This window comes from Apostichopus japonicus, chromosome 2, assembly GCF_037975245.1.
Source record: "Apostichopus japonicus isolate 1M-3 chromosome 2, ASM3797524v1, whole genome shotgun sequence".
Taxonomy (NCBI): domain Eukaryota; kingdom Metazoa; phylum Echinodermata; class Holothuroidea; order Aspidochirotida; family Stichopodidae; genus Apostichopus; species Apostichopus japonicus.
The window spans coordinates 22,792,252-22,819,959 of NC_092562.1; the positions used below are offsets into that span (position 1 = coordinate 22,792,252).

A 27,708-nucleotide genomic window follows, 5' to 3' on the forward strand; every position below is an offset into this window, starting at 1 on the left:
TATATGTTTACCTTTACAGTTAAGCATGGTTGTTTTTCTATCTCCGCACTCCATACTCTGTGGTTAATACAACTCACGTTCCTCAGGGCTGACGGGCTGACGGAAGGACGCATGTGGTTTGGATTCGCTTTCTCTGTGTATACACATCTTTGGTGTTTGCATGGAGTTCACAATACGTTTTTTTTTGCTCTCCCCATATGACTTAATAGTATGACAAGGGATATCAGACTAAAATCAAATGATGCTATTCCTGTGCGATAATTTGTCAAAGGGTTTAATATATATTTGACAATAACTCCCCCCCCCCTCCCCCCCCCAAAAAAAAGAAATGACAAAATGAGAAAATAAGTAAATTTGCAGTTTTAATATATTCAATATCGTTTTTAAAGAAATACTGTCACACATAAGCTTATGAACCTCTAAGCGTATAGTAGCATAGTCAAAAATGAAAACGTCACGGAAATATTTCGTGCGGAACGGAAACTTTTACCAACCCTTCCTCCCCCCCCCTTTTTATTATTTTACCATTTTTATAAGTTTATATTCTTCCATAACGATAATCCTTCGTTAGGGGTATTACTCTTTTCAATATATAAATGTTTGTTCGAAACTCCTTGAAAAGCTTTGAGCAACCTTACTTGCGAATTCCAAGTGGTCTTGTCACTTTTAAAAGCCTATCCTAATAGATTAATGTATATATAGTAATGGTTAAAGGTGATTTCTGCACGACCATTTGGAATTAATGCAAATAAATTTCTCAAATAGGAGCGTTGAAATTGTATTTCTGGAGGGGGGGGAGGGGGTATATCTCAAGTCTTATTAAAAAAAAGATTACTTCTTCCTCGAAACTACTGCTGCTCTTTTACACTCTATTTGTACATATATGTCAGAAGTTTAAAAAAAAAACTTGTAGAATCTCGTTTGCTTAGTTAGTATAATCACCCATCTCCGGACGTAACGTGTTATCATTAATGTCTGCCTATACAGATGGGATACTTCCTCCAATATTTATATGGACAATACATACTTTGTTTTTATTTATCAATAAAGTTTCTGCCTTTTATGGCCATCATTATCCATGTTGTTTCTTATAATACTGTTTATAATTTATTAAAATGATGTTGTACTGAACAGAGTTGATCTATTTCGGAGTTGTAAAGAAATGCTGAATACTAACTGAATGAACGTATTCATGCCTACAGGATCTATAAAATCCAATGACTGTAAAGCCGGGTTAGTCGATGATATCACTGTAACCTACGTCTGTAAAATTATTTTAGCCAAATATACCATTTTAGGGTACTTTTTACTGAGAATTAATCATTTAAGTCTTATTAAAAAAAAAAAGATGACTTTTACTCTCTTTTTGTACATATATTTATTTAATTAATAATTTAGGAAGTTGTTTCTTCTAATGTATCCAAGAGTTATCATGTCGTCATCAACACTGGCCTTTATGAAGACATTGGGAAAAAAACGTGGTTGCTGTTATTAAAAAAAAAAAAATCATTGTTAATTTGTTTATTATTTGATTTATGTATTAATTACAGTTCTTTTTTAAATATTTATGACAGATCTACTCACATATGTTCCTTCATTTAATAAATAATTTAATTTATATGTTTAATTAATTTAAAATACATCTCTGTCTTAATATACAAAACTTTCCACTCTCGGTTGAAGCCATAATGACACCGTCTAAGATATTGAAAGTATTATTCATTATAATATTTCCATAGTAATACTACCGATATGTTCGTTACGAATTAACAGTGTCTTGTGAGTATGGACATGGAAATATGGTTAGTGTTTCATACTAAATGTTAACAAAGAATGCACTATAGTCACAAAGAATCTCATCGGTAACATTACGCTGTATATACATCAAAATAATAAACTGCAACAAGGATCCGATATTATGCTATACAGATCAATAGTATCGAAACAGCTTTGTACCGCATACGATTGATAAATCCACGACAGAGATACTTAACGTTGGAAATAACACGAAGCTGAGATTTCGTTTCGACATTCCGACTAGAATTGTCCGTAGCGGTACATGGTTTTCTCTCTGTGAACATATGAGTAGGATCTGCAATGGCTAGGACTTGCTCTATGCACAAGCAATAAACAATACAAGGTTTCCCTTGTTTCATCAACTCGAAGTGCTCGAAGAAGATTGTAAGTAATTAGGAGTTTTACTTAAATTAATATATACTGAATGATAATCAACGACCAGGATTCACGGCTTCAAAATGTCTTGAAAGCATAAAAGAAAAATTCAACAACTTTGCTATTGAGAACACATCTAAATATATCAGACGGTCTTATATTCTATCAGGTTCGGGACCTCGAGCACCTGTACGTCTAAAAGGGAAGTACTAACTGACGCCAAAGAAAATCATTATGGTTAATCGGTAGACAAATATTAAATTAACCAATAACTCTAAAGTTGTTTCAGTCCTTGCTTGCACCAAGTCGAAAACTGAGTATGGCCAGATATGAAATCTTTGTAATAACTTAAGTCACATATAGCTTGAAAATGGCCCTGGGTAATTTGGAGATTTCCCTCACAAATCTCTTCACAAATCGTTTTGCCCCTCAGCGCAGTGGGTTTAGATATAAGCTAAAATTAGTTTCGTTGTAAAAGTTACAGAACCTTTTGTAAACCAAGACACTTAGACCTACACAGTTGCTGTTCGTTGAATACAAGCCTTAAAAATGTGTAGTCTGTCAACGGAAATTCTGTATTTTTTGGTCAACGAAAAGCCACTCAAGTTATAGCCTAAACACTTCAAAAACAAATAACACGATCAACTCTCAACCCTCGTATCCTTATATTGAGATGTAACTATGCGATGGATACCCTAAGTCATGACAATATGCCATTGTAGTAACAGAGAGTGACGGTCACTATTTACTACTTTATACAGCCTTGCAGAATTATTAATATCAAATATTACACCTCAAAGATGGCCGTGACAATAAGTAATGACCTTAACCTTCTCAAGGTCAATTCGCAATATATATATATATTTCTTATCGTACCCATAACCTTTATTAGATTCAGTGGTTTTAATCAGGTTTTATGTTATAGCCCACAACTTTGTCGTTGTGTTTAAGGCAATGAATAGACATAAATACCAGTGTTTATTTTAAAGTACTTACAGAAACTTAGCACTACACTGTTTGCGTAAATGATGCGCGTGACTGGTTACCTGCTGAACATAGTATTTACATTAAACTTTCTACAAACCCACATCTTCTAAACTGTACAGCATTTTACGGCGCTGGACGAATTGATATACACGAACACTTGGTGACATCATTCTTTGTCTGCCTGGTCGTCTTCTATAGCTTGATCATCAGATCGTGCGGTAAGTCGATAACGTCTCCCTGCTGCCTTGCCTTTGAAGACGGAACTCATTCGGTTAGCTCTCTTCTCTTCATCTAAGTAATTATCGGCCTCAGCAAGCATTGCTTCGTCATCTGATCTCGTCCGTACCCTATATCGTGTTCTACCCCGTAAGGTGCTGGCTCTGTTTGCCCTTTTCTCATCTTCCATGAATTCCTCGTTATCAAGAAAACCGTCTTCATCTTGTGACCTGTTTCTGATCCTATATCTTTGTCTGCCTCGAAGAGCATTGTATCTGTTCGCTCTTTTGTCGAGGTCATTGGGACCTTCTCCCACCGATTCTGCTTCTTCTTCTTCTTCGTCTTCTTCTTCTTCCTCTTCCTCTTCGTCTTCACCATCACCGTTCCTTGTCCTAAGTCTATACCTGTTTCTGGCCGACCCTCGAAGGCTGCTCTGTCTGTTTCCCCTCTTGTCTTCTAATTGTTGTTCTTCATCATCATTAAGCCAAGTTTCATCATCTGATCTAGTCCTGATCCTGTATCTTGATTTACCTCGAAGAGCATTGTATCTGTTCGCTCTTTTCTCGGGGTCAGTGGGATCTTCTTCTTCCTCCTCTTCCTCTTCTTTTACTACTTCTTCTTTTTCTTTCTCTTCTTCCTCTTCCTCTTCATCTTCCTCGTCACCATCACCGTTCCTTGTCCTAAGTCTATACCTGTTTCTGGCCGACCCTCGAAGGCTGCTCTGTCTGTTTCCCCTCTTCTCCTCTAATTGTTGATCTTCATCATCATTAAGCCAAGTTTCTTCCCCTTCACCATCACCGTTCCTTGTCCTAAGTCTATACCTGTTTCTGGCCGACCCTCGAAGGCTGCTCTGTCTGTTTCCCCTCTTCTCTTCTAATTGTTGTTCTTCATCATCATTGAGGAAAGTTTCATCATCTGATCTTGTTCTGATCCTGTATCTTGATTTACCTCGAAGAGCATTGTATCTGTTCGCTCTTTTCTCGGGGTCAGTGGGATCTTCTCCTTCTTCCTCGTCCCCTTCATTTGCTAACTCTTGTTTTATTTTATTTTCCTCTTCCTCTTCCTCTCCGTCTTCCTCTTCCTCTTCGTCTTCACCATCACCGTTCCTTGTCCTAAGTCTATACCTGTTTCTGGCCGACCCTCGAAGACTGCTATGTCTGTTACCCCTCTTCTCTTCTAATTGTTGTTCTTCATCATCATTAAGCCAAGTTTCATCATCTGATCTTGTTCTGATCCTGTATCTTGATTTACCTCGAAGAGCATTGTATCTGTTCGCTCTTTTCTCGGGGTCAGTGGGATCTTCTCCTTCTTCCTCGTCCCCTTCATTTGCTAACTCTTGTTTTATGTTATTTTCCTCTTCCTCTTCCTCTCCGTCTTCCTCTTCCTCTTCCTCCTCACCATCACCGTTCCTTGTCCTAAGTCTATACCTGTTTCTGGCCGACCCTCGAAGACTGCTATGTCTGTTACCCCTCTTCTCTTCTAATTGTTGTTCTTCATCATCATTAAGCCAAGTTTCATCATCTGATCTTGTTCTGATCCTGTATCTTGATTTACCTCGAAGAGCATTGTATCTGTTCGCTCTTTTGTCCTCCTCTAATTCATCGTCGAGTTCATTGTCTTCGTCGTTTTCGCTCCGCGTTCTAAGCCTGAAACGGCTTTTACCTACGGAAAAACGCCGGTTAGCTCTTTTTTCATCCTCCATTTGGTCCTGTAAATTCCTAACCTCGTCGATGGCATCAGTGTTATCAGATCGTCCAGATACTCTGTATTTTGGATACCTTCCTCTCAGAGCGTTGTAGCGATTTGCTCGCTTCTCGTCCTCCGTCTCTTCTACTTCTTCGTCACTACCTTTATCATTCTTGACTAATGCTTCACTTTCTCCTTTCAAAGGTTGGTCTTGTGTAAGAGAGAAAACTTTTTCAAGGGTCGTCCAATCGTCTCCGCCGACATCTTCGGTGGGGATCTCTGCTTCGGATTGCACAGGATGTACAATAACTAAGAAATAGCAAGCAAGAAGACACCAACCCGCAACCTCCTTCATCTTCTCATAGATAGATGTTTTCTGAAGACCAAAACAAGAAATAGACATAAATAGATGTTTAAGCGAAGATGGAAAACTAATTGAATTGCTTCTTATTGCAAACATCTCAATTTTATATCTGGATATAATCAATGATTTATAATCTCTTGCTTCGCTCTCGCATGGGTTACTGAGGTGTAGAAGGGTTTGGAAGGGCAGGAGGAGTAAGAGGGGAGAATGGAGGAAATAAAGTAATTTACCGGTATTTGTTTTGAGTAAGGTAAGATCATTTTTAACATGCTGCAACACTCTCGACTACAGCTTGAGCAAGATAAACGCATATAGCAGCGAGACGAGATCAACATTGGCATCTTCAGAAATGCATGAAATGATTAGCAAAGTACTGACGGTCGACATTGCTACTAACATGATCTGCGCATGAACACGGGCAGTTTGGAGTGCCGTCTGTTTTATCAATGTCAGAGGGAATATCTCGTCTTGAACTGCACCCAGCTAATGTCAGTTAATGCAGGAGTTGAGAGTAGATTTTGATTATTATGATGCCATCTTATACTAAAATCTTATATCAATTGAGGTCGTAATTCATTCCAGAGAGAACTATATTTCAAAATATGGACAATTGCATGTTGGTTTATACTGTGTATATATAATTTACTGCTATGAACATTGTCCGGACGAGAAACTGTTAAGGATTAAACAAATTTCTTGACTAATTTACTGATGAACCCTCGTTTGTTGGAACGATGTAGGCGATTGCCTTGTACTATAGTTTGATCAGTTGTTAGCTCATTGCATGTAATAGACGGTAGTTTGGAAACGTTGCAGACCCAGTCTCAAAATGATGATTTAAAGGAGCAATTTCCCTTTAAGATGTTATGCAGCAGCTGTATCGAATGGATGGAATCGTGTTTGGATTATACCAATCATTGAATACTGAACGTGGTCTTGATTTAGTAAACTCATCGGTTTATGAAACACTACAATACCCGTTTACAGACTTCAAACAGCTTCATGTCTTGAAACTCGCCATGTACATAATTATGCTGTTAAATACGTATTAAATAGTCGGCACAACAAAGCATTGTGTACTCCCCGAAGACATTAATTTTAAGTCAGAGACAAATTTTTGAGGAAAGTTATTACTTTTTTTTTTTCATTTCCGATGATCCGACAAAGTTTAACACTACGGCAGCCGACTGTTATGACTTTCTTACAAAGATATATTGTTTTTTGTTAGATGGTATTTATTCTTACAGATAATAAGCAAATTAATCACCTTTGGGTAACTTCAACAATTTTCAGTGTTGTGATTTTCTTTACTTCTTTTTCTGTTGCATGTTGTTGTTGTTTTTATAAGTCAAATGACGTCATCACAACACCTGATTACTGGTGTCAATTTTTAAAATGTGCCGACAATTATCACGTCGTATTTTCACTCCTCTTTTCATTGCAAAATATATGTTTTAATATTTCTTTTTAAATTTCTTTTCCGTCATCCCTAGTTGTATGTTGAACTACAATGTCAGCTTGTTTATACAACCAATTGGTATTTAATAAATGTGTGTGGGACGTACAAACACATCATCAAATAACCTTGCTTGCATAATATGACGTCATTTTCTTTATCATAGGTTAAAACACTCTCTCGTCTAAACGTGTGATCTTGCGTTTGTCAAAGCTTAATTGAGTCTAATTGTTTCCACATACTTACACCGCAGAGAAGAGGAAATATACTATTTAAAAATTGAACTGTATATGGATCGAGAAAGAGAGACGTGAGTCTTCTTGTACATTAACCATTCACTGTCCGGACGTAAATTCGTTGCCGTAATTTAAATTGATTACTTACAACGTTGAGGTTTCACTGAGTTATATAGTGACTTTCTTTCAGCTTAGATTTCCATTGTTTTGTTTTTTTCATTCGACATAACTTTGTTTGATGTCATCAGAGGTAGTGAGATATTATCTTGAATAGCGAGGCTAACGGCAGATGGTTTTCAAATGATTGTTGGTGATAAGTGGAGTGGGGTGGGGTGGGGTGGAGTGGGGTGGGGTTTGGTGGGGTGGGGAAAGAGTTTAAGGAGACAAAACCAAACTACCATGTTTAGGTTATATGATAGAGAACTTGTTGTAAACAACTCTCTTAAACGGATATCGAAAATCTCGTTCTGTTTGGCAGATAGTACTTTAAATGTCATGTCTGGGAGCTGTCATTGTGTTAATATGTGATGTCATAGTGCCGCGAGGACTTGGCACATTCCAATTCCTCCTCGCTGTTTCATTCATAATTTCAAGATAGCATGTTGACGGTGTTGATAGTGAAAGCAAAACCTTTATTAGGTCATGTTCAGATCTTCAATATTTTATATTCATTATTTTTAAAATCCATCTCTATTACAGAAAATAATCATTGAACTAAATGAAGCGAAACTTAAACACAAATGAAGGAAATGTAGCTCCAGGATTTCATTTTTAGACTTGACCAAGTCTTGCATGGCCATATGTGCGAGTGACATTTAACTTGCGATATCTCCCGAATGGAATAAGAATTTTCTAAGCTGCTTTGGGAGGTTATTCGTAACAGTGAACTCTACCACAACCACCCATGATGTTGGTCGGGGTTGTTGTCTCCTTTAAGAAGCGCGATCTCTACAAAATGCCATTGTACATCTCCATTCCACTCAACGAAATGAAGGTATATCCCTTTGGGTCTTTTAACCCTTTAAGGTAAAAGTGGCAACATAATGTCCAAAAATTACGATGCCTGTTAACTTATTGTTGAATGAATATGATTCACGTCTGATAAAATAACCTACTATTTATGTCATTAAATCCGCCCTTCACCCCCCCCCCTTCCCCTACCTCTCTCCCGTCCCTGCAAAATACCCGGAACTAACCTCAAGATTTAGCTCAAACAACATATACATATACAATCTTCTATCGCTTGTTGTATAGCAAAACATCCTCTGCTTTTGAAGTGAACATAATTACTTGATTTCATACATGTAAAGATTTATTAAAATGTTTAAAATTTAAAAAAAAAGGTTTAAAATTTAAAAAGAATGAGCAGTCATGGACACGGAAGGTCTTACTTAGCAATAAAGTAAACATATTTCTCACACAAAAGAGGAAGATGTTTGTGATACTTGATGCCAGCGCCTGCTTTTATCTCTATTTTTTTGTAATCTTTTAGGTGAAGACCTCAATAAATTGAGTAACAATGAACTCCTATCCCTTTGTTCATCTCTTCCTACATGAAACAGTCTATGCTGTCTTACCTATAGGTTAATATATTTCCCTTGTTGTAGGTTAGTCAAAGTGGAGTACTAACGTCGGTGTATAGATTTGGAATCTGTAAGAAAAAGGAAAAGAAAGTAGACACGCAATGTAAATTACTTGAGAGGAAAGAAAGGCACAACTGAATAGAAATGATGCATCATGATAGTCGGCTTACAGATTAAGTCTGGAGGGGAGGGGATGGGGATGGGGAGGGGGAGGAGGGGAGGGGAGAGGAGAGGAGAGGAGGAGGTGAGGTACAGTCACTCTCTTGAACAGCCAAAAAGCTTATAATAATACCTCTACAGTGCACCGATTCTGTTTATAACTTGGGTATATAAACGATTCAGCACTATCTGCATCATTTTGCTAAAGAGAGAGTGGCATGGTCACGATTTGAGGCTTGCTGTACCCCTTGGACCTTCATTGGTATGGTACTGGTGGCCACACGATTTTAACTTGGTGGTATGTTGCTCTCTACAGTTTGTGTTCTCCAAGTGGTAGACTGTTCTTGTAGCCTTAGAGTTAATGCTTGCGAATATAAATTCCCACTTAAACCCTGAACCTAGTTGTGTTTGGATCATGACGTGTGTGGGTTAATTTACGGTTAGGCGGTAGATAAAAGCTGCAGTTCATTCCATTCAGTAAGACATAAACATGATCGTGAATCTGGGAGTGATGAGAGATATGTCTGTTGTTCTATAATGAGCAAAGAATGACGAGTTTTACAAGTGTATAATAAGGACATCACATAGACAATTTTTGAAATTGCTACTAGTGTTTCAGTTGCTGCAGTGGATTTAATTTCTTCCTTAAGTTTTCTGTGTTTTCTCTCCTCTGATTTCAGTTACTTATATTTGATAATTTAGTTACTAAAGTACACCGCAGTGTTTATGCGGAGAAGAATTCCAGTTAACAGCGACTTTGTTAATTTTTACCTACGAATTAAAATATGAACAAAATAACCCACGCACAAACAAACGATGAAGAAAATGAAGAAAAAAAAACGAAAGCCAATCAGACACTCATATTTACTTCATTCTGTGTACTATGAAAATACATATTGAACAATAATCACACCCCGCTAGACGAAACCATATATGATTTTGTAGCTGCGTTCAAGAGTATCTCATGCAAAGAGAATATATCTCAATTAAGTGTTTTTGTTTAATTGTTATCATAAACAGAAATATCTCTTGAAATATACGACGCTTACAATGAATATCTTTAGGCTCAACAGTATTGTCTCAAACTTTCAGAAAATTTGCTATTTTAGAATTGCTAGAATGTTACCAAAAAGTCTAGTCTGGTTGTGTGTTTCTATTACATCCCTCCAAGGTGTCCACAGAGATGAACATAACATTGAATGCGACACAATTAAATGAATACTTGTTGAAGTTTAATGCCGTGCATGAGAGACTTTTCTTCTCCCTTTACTATCGCTATCTAGCACATTTTGTGACAATATTGGTGACAGTTTGGTTATAAATCCTCTTTAATATTGACAAAACTTTTCTACCCAATCGGATTTATCTGACATTTCTCTCCATCAAGTCCCAGTATATATAAACTTTGAAACGAAGAAGATTTAAATTGTCTGTTTAATAAATTACAGCTTAAATATGGTAAGAAAACAACTGAGCCCTTTTTTTTTCTTTGCTATACTCGTGTTTTTTTTTTGTCGTTTTAAGGGGGCGTTAGGTTTCCCTTATATTTAAGGTCTAAAAGCGTAGTTAACACCTTTTATTTTCATGACTTTCTTTTCTTTTGGTCATCATTTGTCACGAAGGACGCTATATATGCTCAACACTCGAGACGGTTATTTGATCCTATCGACGGCCGATAAGGCCAAATCTCTACTCTGAGATTTAAAGAGAGTTGACACGACGTCTGAATTGAAAGTAATAAACTGATGCCCTTGGAAAAGGCTGAAAGTGTAATCCATCAACTGAGAAACAAAACGGAGTATTTAATACTTATCATCTCATATTGATGGGTCTATTATAAGTTGTAAACAAATAAAAGAAAAAATTAACTACTTTGATGGAAGAAACAAAAAACTGTGATTCGGAATTGTGAGGAATGGTAAATTTTACAAGATAGATTCGAATCTAGTCATCACATGTGTTAAAGTAAGTTATGGGTGTGTTTATCAATAACATATTATCTAATTCAACTCTCCGTTATAAAGGTACTCGAGCAAGTATATTTATTTATTTATTTATATGTATATATATATATATATATATATATATATATATATATATATATATATATATATATAAAGTAACTGCTGAGTATCCTAGACAAATCCCCTCTTTAATCAAGGTATAATATGGACAATATCAAACGGATGTTAAAAGCTTCGCCTCCATGAATTATTCAAGTCCCTACATGAGGTCCAGGGGGCTGAGAACGATACAATCTGGTATCGATTCACTTCCTGTGTCAACATGTGACCTTTATGACTTACAATGTGACAGACCTTTTCGATCAGATTGTCACTGATGACTGTTCAAGAAAAAAATATCTGGAAAATAGTTATTTTAGATTTGTAAATTGCAAATTTCTAAATGTCTCATTTTCTCATACATGCTGTTGGTTGCTAGGAAGGAATGCTACCCACATACAATAAAGTGTAGCACGCGAAATTAATTAGTAATTGTAATTCTATTTCACATGTTGTGAAGAGACATAATAATGAAAATGGTAAAATTAAAACCTGCCATTAAATATTTATTCCAGTTGATATATCTACTTGAGGTTTTTTATTTGTCCATCTCTTAACACACCGTGAAAGAAATATTACACATTTGTAGGTTAAAACGTTTTCCCTTCTCCTACGATTTATTTAGTTATTTAGAAAACTACACAAAGGGTGCACTTAACTATTTTTTTTACTATATTAGCAGTTTTATTTTGTTCTTTTGAAAGAAACTCGAACAAGTCACGTGAGAAGGAATGTTTTAAGATAAAATTTCTCTGTACTGATGACAAAATTGCAACAGACGCTTTACCTGATTAGCTTACATGTCCTGACGATGCAAGTCAGAGTCAAAAACATATATAACACTCACTGTGATTGGTTCAAAGGCAAAATCATATATAACACGCACTGTCATTGGTTCCTTTAACCGTATTTGAAGCCTCGATTTATGTTTTGGCATAACGTTCAAACGTCCAGAAATAGAAATCTACTCCAATTAATTTTTCTTCTCTTTTTGTTTTGCTTTTTGTGCTAACGTTTTTCCCCCGTGAAGTTTGAATGAACGCTAAGATTTGCAGGCAATAGCTATTAACCTTCCAGCATGCTGGCAGGCAAACGCGGGGCAGTTTTCACTCTAATAAAACATTCTCTGTTTAGTTTAGGTCTTATTTAAGCCTTCTACTTCAATATTCCGATCTATCAAAGGGAGCCTACTGATTAAAAGTGTTTAATAAGTTGAATGTTGTTTATTTTTCATTATCAATTTATGAACCAGAGGGAAATTGCTGTTTCCTATTTTGGAGGATTTCAATACGTTTCTTTTATTGTCTAGTCTTTTCATGTTAGCTATTTCTCATCCTTTCATTTACATTCGAATGGAATGGCAAGCATATATATAGTATCGGTTCGTGCTGAAGGAAGTAAGGGACTGGAGTAGAGTGGGAATGTGGGTGGGATTGAGTGGCTCAGTTGCTCTATAGCATAGACCGTTCTGGCTAATAATTGATTTGCTCTGTCAAAAGTTATTTATAATTTCCCAATCAGTTTTCTTATGTAACTTAAGCAGAATCGATATCGATCTCGGTTGGAAAAATACAATTATCCCCAAAATACCATTTAGAAGGAATACGAAAGATAAACAAAGCAAATGTAAATTAAGTCACTTATCCATCTTCTGCTGCATTTTAATCAATTTAAAAGTTCGCTTTTTCAACGAACTAGATCATCAGAACTTGAGTGTTTCGTGCTTGCGCGGGCGCCCAAGTGTGCTTGTGCGTTAATATTAAAAGTTCTTTCTTTTATATTAAATTTTGACAATGATGTACAATATTCTTCAGAAATATGTAAAAGACCACTCCGTTTCCCTCTTGAAGAGGATTCGATATTAACTAAAGATATAATCATAAAAAAAGGTGTTAAAACAAATGAAAAATTTAATATAAAGGTCAAGGAAGTAATCACACTTCTGCAACTCTAGTAGGGGCAAATCAAGGATTAACTAAGAAATTTCCTTTGTATAACAGTTCTTTTGTTGTCTTGCTACTTAATCACGATTATCTTAACTTCCTGTGTTACCCCCTTCGTCGACTCGTCAATGAGGCCAAAGATCGCAACTCAATCCGATATATATTCTGATAGAAATCTGAAAACCTTGACAAAAACGGACGTGAAATGTTTGGAGGCCTTGTAAAGTACACAAGGGTGCAAGTAATAATCTAAAAGATCATTTTACTTGGACATGAGTTCTTCGGCCATCATTTCGATATGAAAAGGAAATCTTCGTGAACTATGTGATCGACCATAAGAGTTATGACATGACATGCATATACCGTATTGGATAAGAAATATGGATGGAAGTAATTAGAGAAATATGTTAATTTACATTGTATATATTTAATATATGTCGCCTGCTAATATCATGGCGTAAGACCATTTGTTGGAGGTGGAAACGTTAGATGGCAGTCATAAACAATCTGGTAGTTCAGTGCTTATGCATATCAGCAAGCATATAGCATAGATCATGTAAAAAAAATGTATTACGGTGTAGATAATGTGAAAGCTCTTGTCCTTGCTTTTGTTTCTCTCAGTAAAAACAAAATGACATTAAGAAACCAACAGATCTTAATTTAACTCTTTTAAAGTTCCATGAAAACGTGTGATTGGTCCTGACCCTTCATTTAACACATGCACATTTAATTCAAGAAGTTTTTTCTTTATCCTTTGTTTTGCCATTTGTTGGTAATCTTTCCAAACCTCTAAGTTTTAATTTAAAATAATATTGTAATTGATGAGTGATTGTTCGCTGATAAGCCAACAATCAATGTAAGTCTTTATATGCAATGATCATATTATTTCGTCACCGAAAAAACCTTAACATACTAATTATTCATATCAAAACGCATATTGAACATTGCCGCGCCAACCTTGACCCCAATCCCCAACAACACTCTACCTAAAAGCAAAAATAGCCTCTGTGTCTTTTCATGTGTAATTAAGTCTATAAATCCCATATTTGAATAAGTCCATAGGCAAGGGAATCGAGCGCTAGGTCGTAACCCTGGACAATTTTGTTACCTTACCCATCTTCCTTTTGTAAGTTCATTTTTCCTTAAGTATTATCATGCTAACGGGAATACATTATAATGGATCCCAAATTTTCCCGGGCCACTGCTTGACCGGTACCCAATCCCACTCCAACACCCCCTCCCCCCTCTCTCTCCCCTTACAGTCAGGCCTGTCCATAATATCCCTATACACTCATGCTCGTCCTCATTATATGTCAGACTTTAGTTCAATATCTGTATATGTGTGTCTAGATGTGTGCTTTCCAATCATGTCTTTTCTCATTTAGTAAAAGTCACCTTTCCGTACCTTTTAATTTACACTCCGCTCCAATAAAGATTACATAAGGACAGAAGAAACCGATCAGGCAAAACAAGAGAAAAGGAAACCAGAACAGAAAACTTAATGGCAAGGATTCACAGCCTCAAGTTTATCCATCCTACGTCAGAATGTATATGAAAAAAGGGGGGAAAAGTAGAAACATGTTAATTTAGCTGTTTTAATCGAAAATCCAACGGACAATCTTGAGGTACAGACCAAAGGGTATTGATTTATTCGTCCTAACAAGAAAGGCGACTGATCCGTCTGTCAGATAGCAGAACAGAAATCAGTAGCATACCTCTGGCAGCCATTTTGAATAAATCAACCAGTGAACCATATATATATGCGGTATATTGGGACTGAATATATAGGCCATTCCAAGTATTAGGTTTATACCTTAGAGAACAGAGCGGAAAGGAACAAGAATCTCGCAACAACAATAACTAAATATATTATAACATCTCTGCATCGACCGTGTTACTTGCGTAAATAGTGAGGGAGGTATACTCAAAAAGACCTCAAAAGGGTGCGTCTTTAGGGGTTGGGGAGGGAGGGGGGTAGCAATGAAATTGAGTAAGGAGCAGGTAGTAGAAGCCAAGAAGGAACACAAATCTGTTTACACCTAGATTGAGCAATGTGCATTATAGTCTGGTATGGGGTATTTAGCGTCTTGCGTGTATGTATACCTGATTGGGGAAAACTTGTGGGGTTGGTTTTTCTCGCCGGCCGGATTTCCATCTCAGAAACGGAATAAGTTGTGATGACGGATATCGTGCCGCGTGTAGCAGTATAGTGAGGCTGCGTGGAGAAACGATATTACATCTGTATACATCCACAGTAGATGAGTTAACTTTCTTTTTATTCCTGGATGTTTTTTTTTTTTACTTTCCACGGTCCAGTATATACTCTCTTATACAGATATAACACTTGTCAGAATATAAGATACGTTAGCGATCTCCAGGGATGAGGCATGCGTGATCACTGGAGCTATACGAACGTTTTTATTTATTTTTTATTTATTTTGCTCTTTCCGCAACTATTCAACAATTCATCAATCTTGTCCGCTTTAGTCGATGTACTGTAATCAGCCGATAAGCATTTAAGAGAGACTTGCATTATATTTAATTCAAAAGATATAAAATTGCTAATAGCAGACTATATCAAGCCAATAGACAATACGGTGCCGTTATGCTTCCATTGCAGAAGAAATTTTGCTTCTAATTAAGTATCAACATTTTGGAAAGGGCAAAAAAGATGATGATGATGATGATGATGGAAATATTTATTGAAATTTGAAAAGAGACAGATCGATATTAGTTTACAAATATTTATTTTATTCTTCATACAAATGCAATTGCTATAGGTCAGTGAAGTATAACGTGAAGAAAGCAAACTTTACGGTTGACGTAAGAACCCAAACAAGAGAACATATAAAATAAATATTACAGAGTTGAGAATTTAATCTAGGTTTGCTACATTAATAAGATATGTTTCAGATCTCGAATATAGAATCGGTGGCACAAACATGCATGAATAATTAGACTATGTAGGCGTGTGTATAACATTCCTTTGAAGATAAATTCAACACTTGAACGTTATCATTATCTGCATTAAATGGCTATAACATGACAATGACTACGCGTTAGTCTGGTCATATCCAAAAAAAGAATATTAAATAATGCACTCTCATTCATCTGACCGTACTTTTGTATATCTGTTTTGCCCTAACCCCTTGTGTGTTCTTCATCCTCTGGTTATCCCATCAAAATCATAATCTCTTATCAGTTATATAATACCGTCGACAGATGTAAAGACGATTTTGTTTATTGGACAAATACTCGACCAATTTTGATCGATCGTGTTTCTGTTCAAAGTTTATTAAATTCTCTGAGGATTTTAGCAGAAAAAAGAAAGAAAAAAGAGAGAAAGATTAATAGTGTTGCTGATCTTAGCATTTGTTTCCATTATTACAATAACGTTAAAAAGGTACGTTGGTTAGGAAGGGAAAGAGAATTTACTTTGTTTCTTATAGCCGTTTAAAATTAATTATTGCAAGCATAAATTTGATCTATACATGACAAAGCAACAACTTACATTTTCAATAGGTTATTATTTATTTTTACAGATTCGAAACGCGTGCCAAAATAGTCGTAACGTTTTGTGACGTAATTTAAGAGTCGTACATATGGTTTGAAAAATCTATTTAGTATGTCACTCATGTCCATTTATAATACACATTTCAAAATTAGATAAAGCTTGAAAACGTGCCTTGATAGACGAGAATCTTTTAAGATATTTCTGAAAGCCGTATCAGAAATGTATAAGGATTAATTTGGGCACCGCTATAGTTGTCAATATACATGTTTGAATGTAAATACATATACCAATGACCTTTTACACCAAGTCTTATAAAACTATTGATTTCGAACCCCTTTTTTTTGGGGGGGGGGGCGAGTTTATTTTCAAACCATTTATAGTCAAGTGATCCTTAAACGTTGCCTCGTCCGTTTCTTGATTTAAAACGTGTATCTGATAACAAGAAATATGTTTATCTTTGAAATCGTCCCCTTAACTCGATTTGACATCTTCAAAAAGTTTCGAATCTTCACCGAAAATCTGATCAAGTGCTTGCTTCCGATTGGTATGGCTTTTGTGTCGTGGATTGGTAAAATAGAATATCCACTTAAACATGCATATTTAAGAGAAAAACAGAAAAGAAAATAGCACACCAGGTCACTCTTCAGAAGATACTAGTGGTTCTTCATTATTGTTTTGTGTTTCTTTTTGGGGGATGGGGGGGGGGAGGAGGAGGTGGAATTTACGTTTTTCTTTCATCTTTTGAATAACACAAAAGGTCACAGAAGTTTACAATTATAATCAATTTCTGATACTCAAAACTGATAAGAGAATCTAACATCATCTAATAGCTTGAAATCGAGAACGAAGGACTGTTTTTTTTCTCCCTTACGTTTATAGGATTCCATTTACGAGCAATTCTTGTCGACAAGCCCTCTGCTATAGGGTCAAATGAATCCAATTACATTTTACAATGTCAAGTGAAGAGGCCTTTTGGGAGAGCGTTTATCACAACTTAGGTTCTCGAAATGAAAAAAAAATCCTTTCACGTTTGAGAAACCTCAAAGAGGAGCATGAAAGATGACATCGTCTAAGGGAGAAAAGGACACCCTTTCAAGTTCAAAACTTTGTCAGAAAACCTCGCTTTTAGAACAATTACGAGCCTCTATTCTCTCCTCTTTTTTCTTTCTTTTTTTTCATCTCGAAAACAATAACCTTGAACAATTGATAAGAGTCTTGCTATTCTGAAGATTAAACACTTGAATTATAATGTCTCCGTGAAGTTTAAATAGTTTTTCGTTTAACAACTGTCATCTAAAATATGTATTGTCACATCTAATGAAGATGAACTTGTCACTGAATGAAGGCTATAATGAAGGGGTGCAGTATGCATCATGCGTATGGGGTGTTATGGAGGGGAAGGGGGATATATGTATAGTATAAGATAAACTGATTAACAAGAGAGAATAAAGTCATATCTACTAGGAGATTACATAATCGGAGGAAATTCATACGGAATCTGTATAATCGACGATTGGTTTTTTGTATAACCTTTGGTCGTTTTAAGTCATAACCGCTATACCTAAAGGTTTTGTTTGTGAGTGCCGCTTATCTGAAGCAGCCCAAACTAGTCACGTGGTTAGGGGAATTTTTATCTCCCCCCCCCCACCCCTCTTCTCAATTCTTTCTATTAACCATGAAATATCGTGTTAAATGTCAGTGTCCTATAGACGGGATAACCAAAGAAGCGCTGGGCGCAGACAACCATTTTTAAATCTTTCGTCCTCCAAGACCCTTTTCTTGACACCTTCATCAGTCTCACTGATCCACTCACTTCGTTACAGTTAAATGATTTTTTTATAAAGTATAAAATCAATACCGCAAACAGAGATGTCAATATCACGGTCACAAAACCTTGTCACGTTTTTTTTTTTTTTTTTGCATTTTAAATGACGCGCAGTATGTATAATGTATTGTCCGGAAGTCTTTTCTTTATAATTCCCCTGCACGGTCGAAAGAGATTTGAAACAAAGCGATGAAGCGTATTAACAAATCGACTCACCGTCTGCTTAGAAGAGGGATATTTGTTGGGAACTGTTCGGGGGGAACTGTTCGGGGGGTCTTCACTTTAGGATTTATAAAACAGATTTGTAAGTTTAAAAACAGTGTTATAAGTTGGTTTAATATATGGTAAAAAAGACTTCAAATAATTACGAAGAATATATAGAGAGACATAAAATTCATATATATTAATATAAAGTGCTCTTAGTGGCACATTGACTGCGCTATATGTAACAGCTATCGAAGGTTGAACTTATCCGTTGCGAATTCTTCCTGCAGTTTTCTTCAAAAGTTGGCTTGAACTATAAATGTTTATTGCCATATAAGGCAGGGTTTTAACAATCACAGTGTCTAACTATTTTTCAGGGATCTAATCACAAAAGGCGTCGCCAAAGCCGTTTTATATTCAATTATAATTATGTTTACTTGTTTGTCTTAGTATCATTGGTATGATGTAGTCAAGTTCCACCTGATTTGTATAGTATACAGGAAAATAACCAATCAGTTTCTTTCATTTTGCTGTCTGCACATTCAAAGGTACGTTTTAACTTGTAGTTTATACTTTGAATTCCGGTTTCGACTGGAAGTAAACGTCAAATATTCCTAAAACGATGCAATAATTTCAGCTGACAATCACTCTCCGATAGTAAGTAATTCTATCAATTAATCTTTGTTCTTTTGACCTACATTAACAACAATTAAAAAAAGGCGAGGCCCAATCAATATTTTGTTTGTCTTCATGACGTGGCAAGACTACATCAAATGGTTGCACTTAACGAATATCAATGGTCTATATGCGAACTCTTAACGTGTATAGGTTGATCAATTAATCAAACTATTCGTTATTATCATCATAAAACATTTTACCTTTCCCAAAATCTCACTTCTTGGGTTGGTTTCATAATTTTTTGAAGCGTCACTAATGGAATGGTCGATCATCATATTCTGCTAACAAATTAGGCTGAATAAGAGCACTCAGCATACAAAATGTATAAAAATAAGCAGTAAGAATCGAAAGCTCTCTATAGTCGCGTGGCATTCAAGTCTCTATTAGAATTTATAAGGGTTTACTTTGGTATTGACACTTAATGGTATTTCAACTCAACTCAACTATATAGTATCGTATAGATCAATAGATCAAATAGGTATAGATCAAATATTTAGGAGCTGTATCCGTGTGTAAGCTATACGAACTCTCACATATCAACTCAATCAACTCAGAGAGAATATTAGAGTCGTTTTTAGTACTTGTTGTATGAACGTATATCGACAGGAGAATACATATATATATTCTTGAGCGAAAGTTGTCACTGATCAAAAAGAAAGCATATCTTCCCTCAACGTCCCCCCCCCCCCGCACCCCTCTGAAGCAAAAAGAATGGGGGAAAACGAAATCGTTGCACTGCGCTTACGTTGGTGAGGGTCGGCGTTTCCGTGTTATACCCTACAAATGCACACACGCCCACATTTGATTATGCCAATACCAAGGAGGAGTGGACTTCAGAATCGTCCTGGTCGCAATGAGATCATCATTTTTCGTCCTTTTCTTTCTTTCCTATAATTTTTTGTAACAAATTCTTTCGAAAAACATATTCCTGTTAATTACTCAACCATTTGTTCCGAACTAGACAATTCTATCCTCAGTTTATTTCTCGATTATTCAATATTTTCAATTTCCAGTCACTGAATTATAATAAATATTAATATAAATATTTCGGATTTTCATCGCATATTTAACCAGCCTGGCCCCTCCCTCTTCCCTCCAACCAACCCCTTTTCTTTCAACGGTGAGAGAATTTGCATATACTTGGGTTGCATTTCAATGGTTTAACCCAATTTTCAATTTTCCCAGGTGTTGACACTGTTGGCCTAAGTTTTTTTCTATCGCCATTTGATAGTTTTGCGTGGACGTTGATGTACATTGACGCTATATATATATTTTACACCATCATGTAAAGAGATTAATTGAATAATTGCTTATCACGATACAAGTGTTCATTTCGTCAGCATTGAACGCCGAATCGAAAAATATCTCACAATAACACCTGGAGGAAAATCATTTAGTTGACAATTTAACCCAAATGTCAAGGCGATTTGGTAATGAGATATGATATTTTTTTATGAATATATCTTTAATATCTTCGCTTTGCTTTTTCTTTTTTTTTTCTCTTTTTTTTTTTTACAAAGAAGAAACTGACAAAGAAGAAGAAGAATAGGACTAAGATCAATTTTAGGCACGCAAAAAGCAAACCAACGTGTGGGAGTAATTGTTTCATGACTGGACTTATACCACATTTAAACGACATAGCGTGGACCTAGTTACTATTATTAGTAACATAGAGTACATTTTATGTAATTTGACAGAGGGTGACAAACCGATGAATGACATGGCAACGAATTTATTGACGGTTTGGCATGTCCGACATGCCGAGAAGAAAAATAACTCTTATCTTATTTCCAGTATAATACTATAACCTAGTTTCTCTCATAAAGTTGCAATTTTATGGAAAGAATATCTAAGAATGTCCCGGGGGATGGTTGAGGGGCCGAAAATGTCAATACATACTGTAATAATAAAGACAGTATTCCTGCTAAGTCAAACTATGAGTCCTGTCTGAATCTTCTAAGCCACATAAGGACCATTATATATACATATATTAATATTAAACACGTGCGAAAAGCAATTTGAAATATTGAAAATAAGTCTTTCACTTTCTGTTTATTATGATGAAATTTTGGTCAAGCTTTAAACGACAAAAAAATATTATTCAATATGATGAGAGTTTTATACTAAATAGTTGCATTTATCAATAGTTAACGCAAAGAGATGCTTTACCTTATAAGGATGCCTTGAAAAGACTTTCGTGCACTTATCGAGGAGTACTGTATATATGTGGCACACACACATTGTTGGGCATTGCATTACAAGTATTCCTCTTCACTTTTATGAGCTTCGTTTCCGCCTTCCTCTCTCCTTTCCACATCCGAGTAGACTCCTATGTTACATTAGCATAATATGGCAAACTTGCAATGTAGCCTTTGTCCTTCTATGTCGAAAAATTTCCATTGTAAGGGAAAACGATAAACGTGTACTTACATAGAATCAGTTCATCATTAAAATTGCATTTTGTTATGTATTTTTTTGTTTATCATTTTACGTTTTTTTCCTTTTATCTTGTTAAGCGAGATAGTGTATGATTTGCATATGTTTATATTATCATGGGAAATGTTGTATATAAATATCGTGCCCATGATACTGTGTGCTGTGAGTTACACGTTTGTTTGCGCCAAGGGAACACATTGTATACTATATTACATTTTGCATATGTATTATTTACAAACATCTACAACACTATAAATTAACTTACACTCTCAAACATTATGCTTCTCCTTTATAATTTACTTGATAGAGGAGAACTGTTTTCCCCCGAAATTGGAACCCATTATAAAACGGCAAGTAATTGTCTTACTCGAACGGAACTACATTACGTTAAAGGAATCACGAAAAACAAAAAATCGTATTAAAGGGATAACTTTTGGGCAATTTTTTTAGTATAGATATGTCATATATGTCTATAGCTATTCTGGTTTATCAAGATATTCTCTTTAAAACATATACCGAAGAACACTGGAAGGCTCCTTTAAGGCAAACTTGCTGCTGACATGGGCTCCTCAGTTCCGGCCTAAATTATGTTAGTTTTAATAGATTGTTTTAAAAACCTGTAAGCAATCGACCAAACCATGTTTAATTTCTATTTATAACAGGACACCCGAATGACATTCAACACGCGATGTAAACATGTTATTTCAGGCAATGAAAGTCTTATGTTTTACCATTGAGCTTTGCGTTGCCTATGAGGAACTGACATGGGTTGTATATGCGTTAGACTAAGTAGTCCAGTCGTTCTAGTTGATGACTCACAGATGTTAAAGGGTCTTTTCTCAAAACCAAAAAAAAAAAAAGAAAGAAAGTATGGTGTAAAAAATACAACCATTTGGGACTGAGATCTGTTCTTTTGTTTGCTGACGATTCACAACATCCACAAATTTATTTTTGTTCCGAAATTTATCGATTATATTACGTCGTTAACGTTATTAAGCAATTCATTTAATTGGCAGCTGAGACTATGCACTCAGCGAGGTTTTATTAATTGAGAAACAGAAGGTGTTTGGAACATGAAGCAAGCTAATATTTATAATTAATGAGATAATAAATCCTAGGGGATTATAATCGATTAGGATTTATTATCTCATTAATTATAAACCGCTATATTTATCCAACCATGTCTAAGATATAGGGTTGTACAGTACGTCTGTAGAACTGCCAGACATATAACATTGCTAAGGGAACGTTGTGTATAATTATAAAATTGTTGAGTATATTACAAATCAAATGATCGCTACAATGATTAACACAGTTAATGTCTCGCAAAATCTGTGTAATAGAAAAAGGACGACATAATAACAAATTAAGATTTAAAAGTTCGAACAAGTAAACATTAAAACATAAAAAGTAATTAGACAGTCGGATCTCGATGGAGTTTAGCTATATGTTTTATCGAGACAAGAATGTCTTATTTATAAATTATTCTCTGACAATTGTATTGATAAGGGTGCCACTTCAAGAAAGAGTCGTTAACATCTAAGCAAAATCTCAAAACATATATAACACAACCCTTCAGGAGAGAAAAGAAAGGTTCGGATTCATATTAATAATAAAAATAATTAACCCATTCTCTCATGGACCGGGTTGGAAACGCTTTCAAAAGTGTGATTGTTATTCTTCAAAAGGGTTCTTGATAATATTAATAAATATGTATTTCATAGGTAGGTACCAAATTGAAGTGTTGCCGTGATTGCATTTATAGTCGCCACGTTATGTTTAAAATAAACTCCTGCCAGGTGAGTCCGAAATAGAGGGCATTTAAAGGAATTCCTTAATCAGATATTACATACATCATACATATGCATGTACAATTATACAGATACAAAAACATGTACACATACATAGATCTATACATACACATCCACATGTCTACGTACATATACACATATATATATATGTATATATATATTTTGCATTTATGGGTATTTTTTTTGTGGAACACATTTGTAATTTTCGGGTTACTTGGTTAGGCCCCTTCACCTCAGTCGATTAGCACGCTAGTATATACAACGCTATTGTACTGTAAATATAACAACACAATCTCATTACATATCATTGTATCATGCAACACTATATATATATTCACCAATAATATTACGGATGTTTCATTTTATGTTATTACGCTACAACATTATTATATGATATTATGTGAATCGGGTAATACTATATGCAACAATAGTATTGTGGATGTTTTATAATATATTATTATGATACAACATTATTATATGATATTATGTGAATCGGGTAATACTATATGCAACAATAGTGTTTTATAATATATTATTATGATACAATATTATTGTATGATATAATGTGAATCGGGTAATATACTATATGCAACAATAGTATCTTGTTTCCACCCTCCCAGCACGATTTGATATGTTTTATTCTCGTTACCGAGCATGTTTATCCTATATACAGAAATGAAAAACAAATCTGGTTGTTGCTTGGATACGCTGGTGATGATTTCATAACATAACAAGATAATTGATTCATTAAAATTACATTACTGAGTCGCTTATTAAATCATGCACGCTTGACTAAGGTAATTACGAATGAAGGATAGGCGTAGGTTTTTGATTTTTTTTTTATATGATACCATTAAATGTCATTCATGTCATTATCATGTTCATTTTTTTCTTTTGGTCAAATTTAGTGAACCAATTACATGTTACAGTTGGGTAAGCAACAGGGGCGGAATGGGTCTTAAAACCGGCCCGGGCATTTTTCACCTAGACCGGCCCATTATTCGTTGATAGGCCTATGTTACTTACATAGTGATCGCCGTTCTGGGGGAGGGGTCTAAGACGACGGGGTGTCCCCCTCCCCATTGAGATTTTTTGAAATTAAGGAATGCTTAGATGCAAAATGGTGCTATATTTCTCAAGTTTGTAGGTTACAATAATCCTTTAAAAAAGACCCAAAAATAATAACTAACATTCGTCTAATTTGATAACCAAACACCCTACTGTATATGTGAGTAATTTTTATTCATACATTATCTCTCAGGACTTCGCTACTTAGTGATATCCAAATAATCTAATAAGATTTTACCTTTTTACTTCGTTTTCTAGAGGACGAGGTGCAGATACAAAAAATCTGTATTCTCTGCCAATGCTATGTATATATATATGTCAGAATGCATTGGTCACGGACTTGTATATTTTGTCGTAAAAATATTAGCACGGGACGGGTTGCCAATAGCACGTTCTTTTGTTACGAACTAACAGACTAACTAACATGGTGATTTCATGAGCTAATTTCCACAGTTGAAAGTATATTTCTACACAGCCCGTCTGTATTCTATTAACTCCTGTGAAAATGGGCTGTAATTTTTACCAGGCTCCCCAGCCCACCGGTCCACCGGGCCACCAGCCCACCGGGTATTGCCCAAATGCCCGTGTGGCCAGTCCGCCACTGGTAAGCAGTGTTTATTATTCACTGACACAAACGGAAATAGCAAAACTGCACTTTTAATGTTCAAATTATGAATTCGACACGGCTCATCGGGCAAAATAACTGTATGTTGCCGTTCAAGTCGTTCGTTGGAGTGAAATTACGAGCGGGCATGCATGCATGCATGTGCATGCCATCCCAGCTGACGGCGAGGAAAGGCGGGGACGGGCGTTAGATCGGCAGATAACTTTGGTTTCCCAAACATGTTAGGACATGATGTCAGAAATGTTTTAGAAATATAACTTCTTACCCCCCATATCGACCCTCGAATAAGTATACCTATATACCTACCATCCACACCCTACCCTCCAAGGGCGGCGGAACCGGGGGGCACAGGGGGCACGTGCCCCCCCCACTTTTCCTCAGGTTAAAAATGTGCCCTTTTTCTACATAAAAATTGAGGTGTCTCAAGCTAGCAAGAGGCCAGGGAACCAGAATGAACACTCGGGAAGGGCCGTTTCCGGCCATCTGAGGGCATTGTAAAACCAAAAATTTTCTTGTACGCTCCGCGCCAACCGATGGTGGCGCTCCGCTCAGATAGTCGTGCATACAATTTTGCAAATCCTTGCTACGCCCCTGACTTTTAATGAATTTCTGAGGGTCAAACTCAAAGCTATTTCGAATGGAAAAAATTTGTTAAGATATTAACAAGAAATAAACTCTAATTCGGAAGTTCCTACATTAGCAACTAGCATGATTTCACCTCATTCTGTCTCAAAAGAAAACTTGTTCCTTGTTTCCCAATTTGCACATTGGATATTGCAGTGCTAGTATGCATATTTTCCTTGAGGGTGGGGGGGGGGGCGGGCGTTGATGGAGTGATGTGTATACGCAAATAAGATAATAGAAAAAGAGTTACAAAGGGTACTAAATATCAGGCTGCATCAGTCCAATCGAATTTCTGCAAAGTGCCCTTCGACGTCGGTGCCCCCCCAGATTAAAAGTGCTTCCGCCGCCCTTGCTACCCTCCCCCCCCCCTTCCGACCGCTTCTGAATACAAATACTCTTGCCCACCATAGTAAAACTGGTGATCTAAATCAGTTTTGTGGCTTTTAACTGAGAAACGCTGTAGATATTAAGTAATACCTGGAAAATATTAAAGTAAACGAAAATCGTGTGGTATTCCGTGATAATTGTCACTTTCTCGTTATTATTTAACGATTTCCCTAAAGAAGCACATCCATTACAAAAATACCAAAAAAAGTTTTGCATCAATACAAAAATCGGCCACTAAAATATCAAAAAGAACGCCTCAATTAAGTTAATCATTAATATGCGGGTTCTTTAGAGCAGCGGAATCAATTTTAGAGTACCGGAATAATTGGTGATATTTTTTTTTTAATAAACCAACGAAATATTGGGAATATCAGCTCTCCCATGGTGAGTGAATCTCATATGTATAACTCCACGTCTCTCTACGGTAAGACATTTATCATTCTTTATTTCCAAAGAATGGAAATTCACTCTTTTAGAATGTCCAGAATTAATTATCACGTCTTTAGATGAGTTAAAAGTTACTCTTTTGAAAGATTGAACTCATGTAGGTTGTCTCTATAATACTCTATAAGAGCTAAATTTGATAGAATTCACTCCCAGGAACAGACTGAAATCACGGCTCGTTAGAGTGATAATTTTGGACACTCTTAAAGAATGAATTCTCAAGCTTTGGAATTGGTAGAATTGGGTGTAGAATAGATTATTAAAAAAAGAGGGAAATTTTGTAGCATTTTGATGTGTGAGAAAGCTTTATAAAGAATATACAAAGAAAGTATTGTATGAAAAAATACATTTATCTGTAGAATTTTAACAGATTCTAGATATTTTTCTAACTTCCTGATATGGACAACTTTCATTTCAAACTCTTCGTTTGTACTTCGATCAAACGGCAATGGTTCTAAAAAGTTTTAAGGTTTTTCTTAAATTACTTGCAAAATTATAAAATAAAGTAAATTTATAGTTAATCACTCCATGACAAAAAGAAGAAATACTAAAAAGGAGTCTTACCTAAACAAAATCGTTTTTCTTTCTTGAAGAAGCCTGATTTCAGTGATGATTTGAAAACCCTCGAAACTTGACGATTTGAAAAGAGAATCAAAGACGCATTGCATCCAGTGGCAGAGATGTGAGAAGAGACTAAACTGGAAGACAGCCGAAGAGGAAACTTTATATATCAAAGAGGATGAGGCAATCTTCCCGGTTCGTATAGATGACTCAAAATGATAGGTACCCTTTTCGGGATATAGAGGGAGCTATTCAACTTGCCATGAAGAAGAAAGACAAAAAAAAAGGCTTTCAAGTTCTTCATGAGGGCAGAATAAAAGAAGGCAGTAAAAAAAGAGGTTTTTTACCTGTGAGGTAGTAAAGTAGCACTTGAAGAACTTGACCAAAAAATAGGTAAAACATTAAAAGGTTACTGCAATGGTATCGGTTTACACAACTCGAAGGTTTGACCGAGAAAAGACAATTTGAGAGAAAAAGGCAAAATTAGTCTCGAAAAGTGAGAGAAAGAGCAAGGTGGAGAGAGAGGTGGAGAGAGAGAAGAAAAAGAAAAGGGAGAATGTTTGAAGAGATTTTCAATCAAACCACCGGAAAAAGTAAAAATGTGTTATAGTCTGGTTATACTAATTGGGGTATAGATATTTCGCTCTAATTGGTTTCACCACCTTA

General features: G+C 35.8%; 1 protein-coding gene across 2 annotated transcripts; it reads right to left on the bottom strand.

The window, feature by feature from the left end:
- Positions 1-349: 349 nt before the first annotated feature.
- Positions 350-27,206, bottom strand: LOC139982660 (uncharacterized). Of its 2 annotated transcripts, XM_071995705.1 has the most exons (4): positions 27,046-27,206; positions 8,695-8,768; positions 4,197-5,437; positions 350-4,067 (listed from the first exon to the last, which is right to left on the bottom strand). In XM_071995705.1, exons 3-4 carry the CDS (start codon positions 5,414-5,416, stop codon positions 3,326-3,328), a joined length of 1,962 nt encoding a protein of 653 aa, XP_071851806.1. In that variant the 5' UTR covers positions 5,417-5,437; positions 8,695-8,768; positions 27,046-27,206; the 3' UTR covers positions 350-3,325. The 2 variants fall into 2 exon arrangements, with proteins under 2 accessions (XP_071851806.1, XP_071851798.1); XM_071995697.1 differs by having other exon boundaries at positions 350-5,437.
- Between the last annotated feature and the right edge of the window lie 502 nt (positions 27,207-27,708).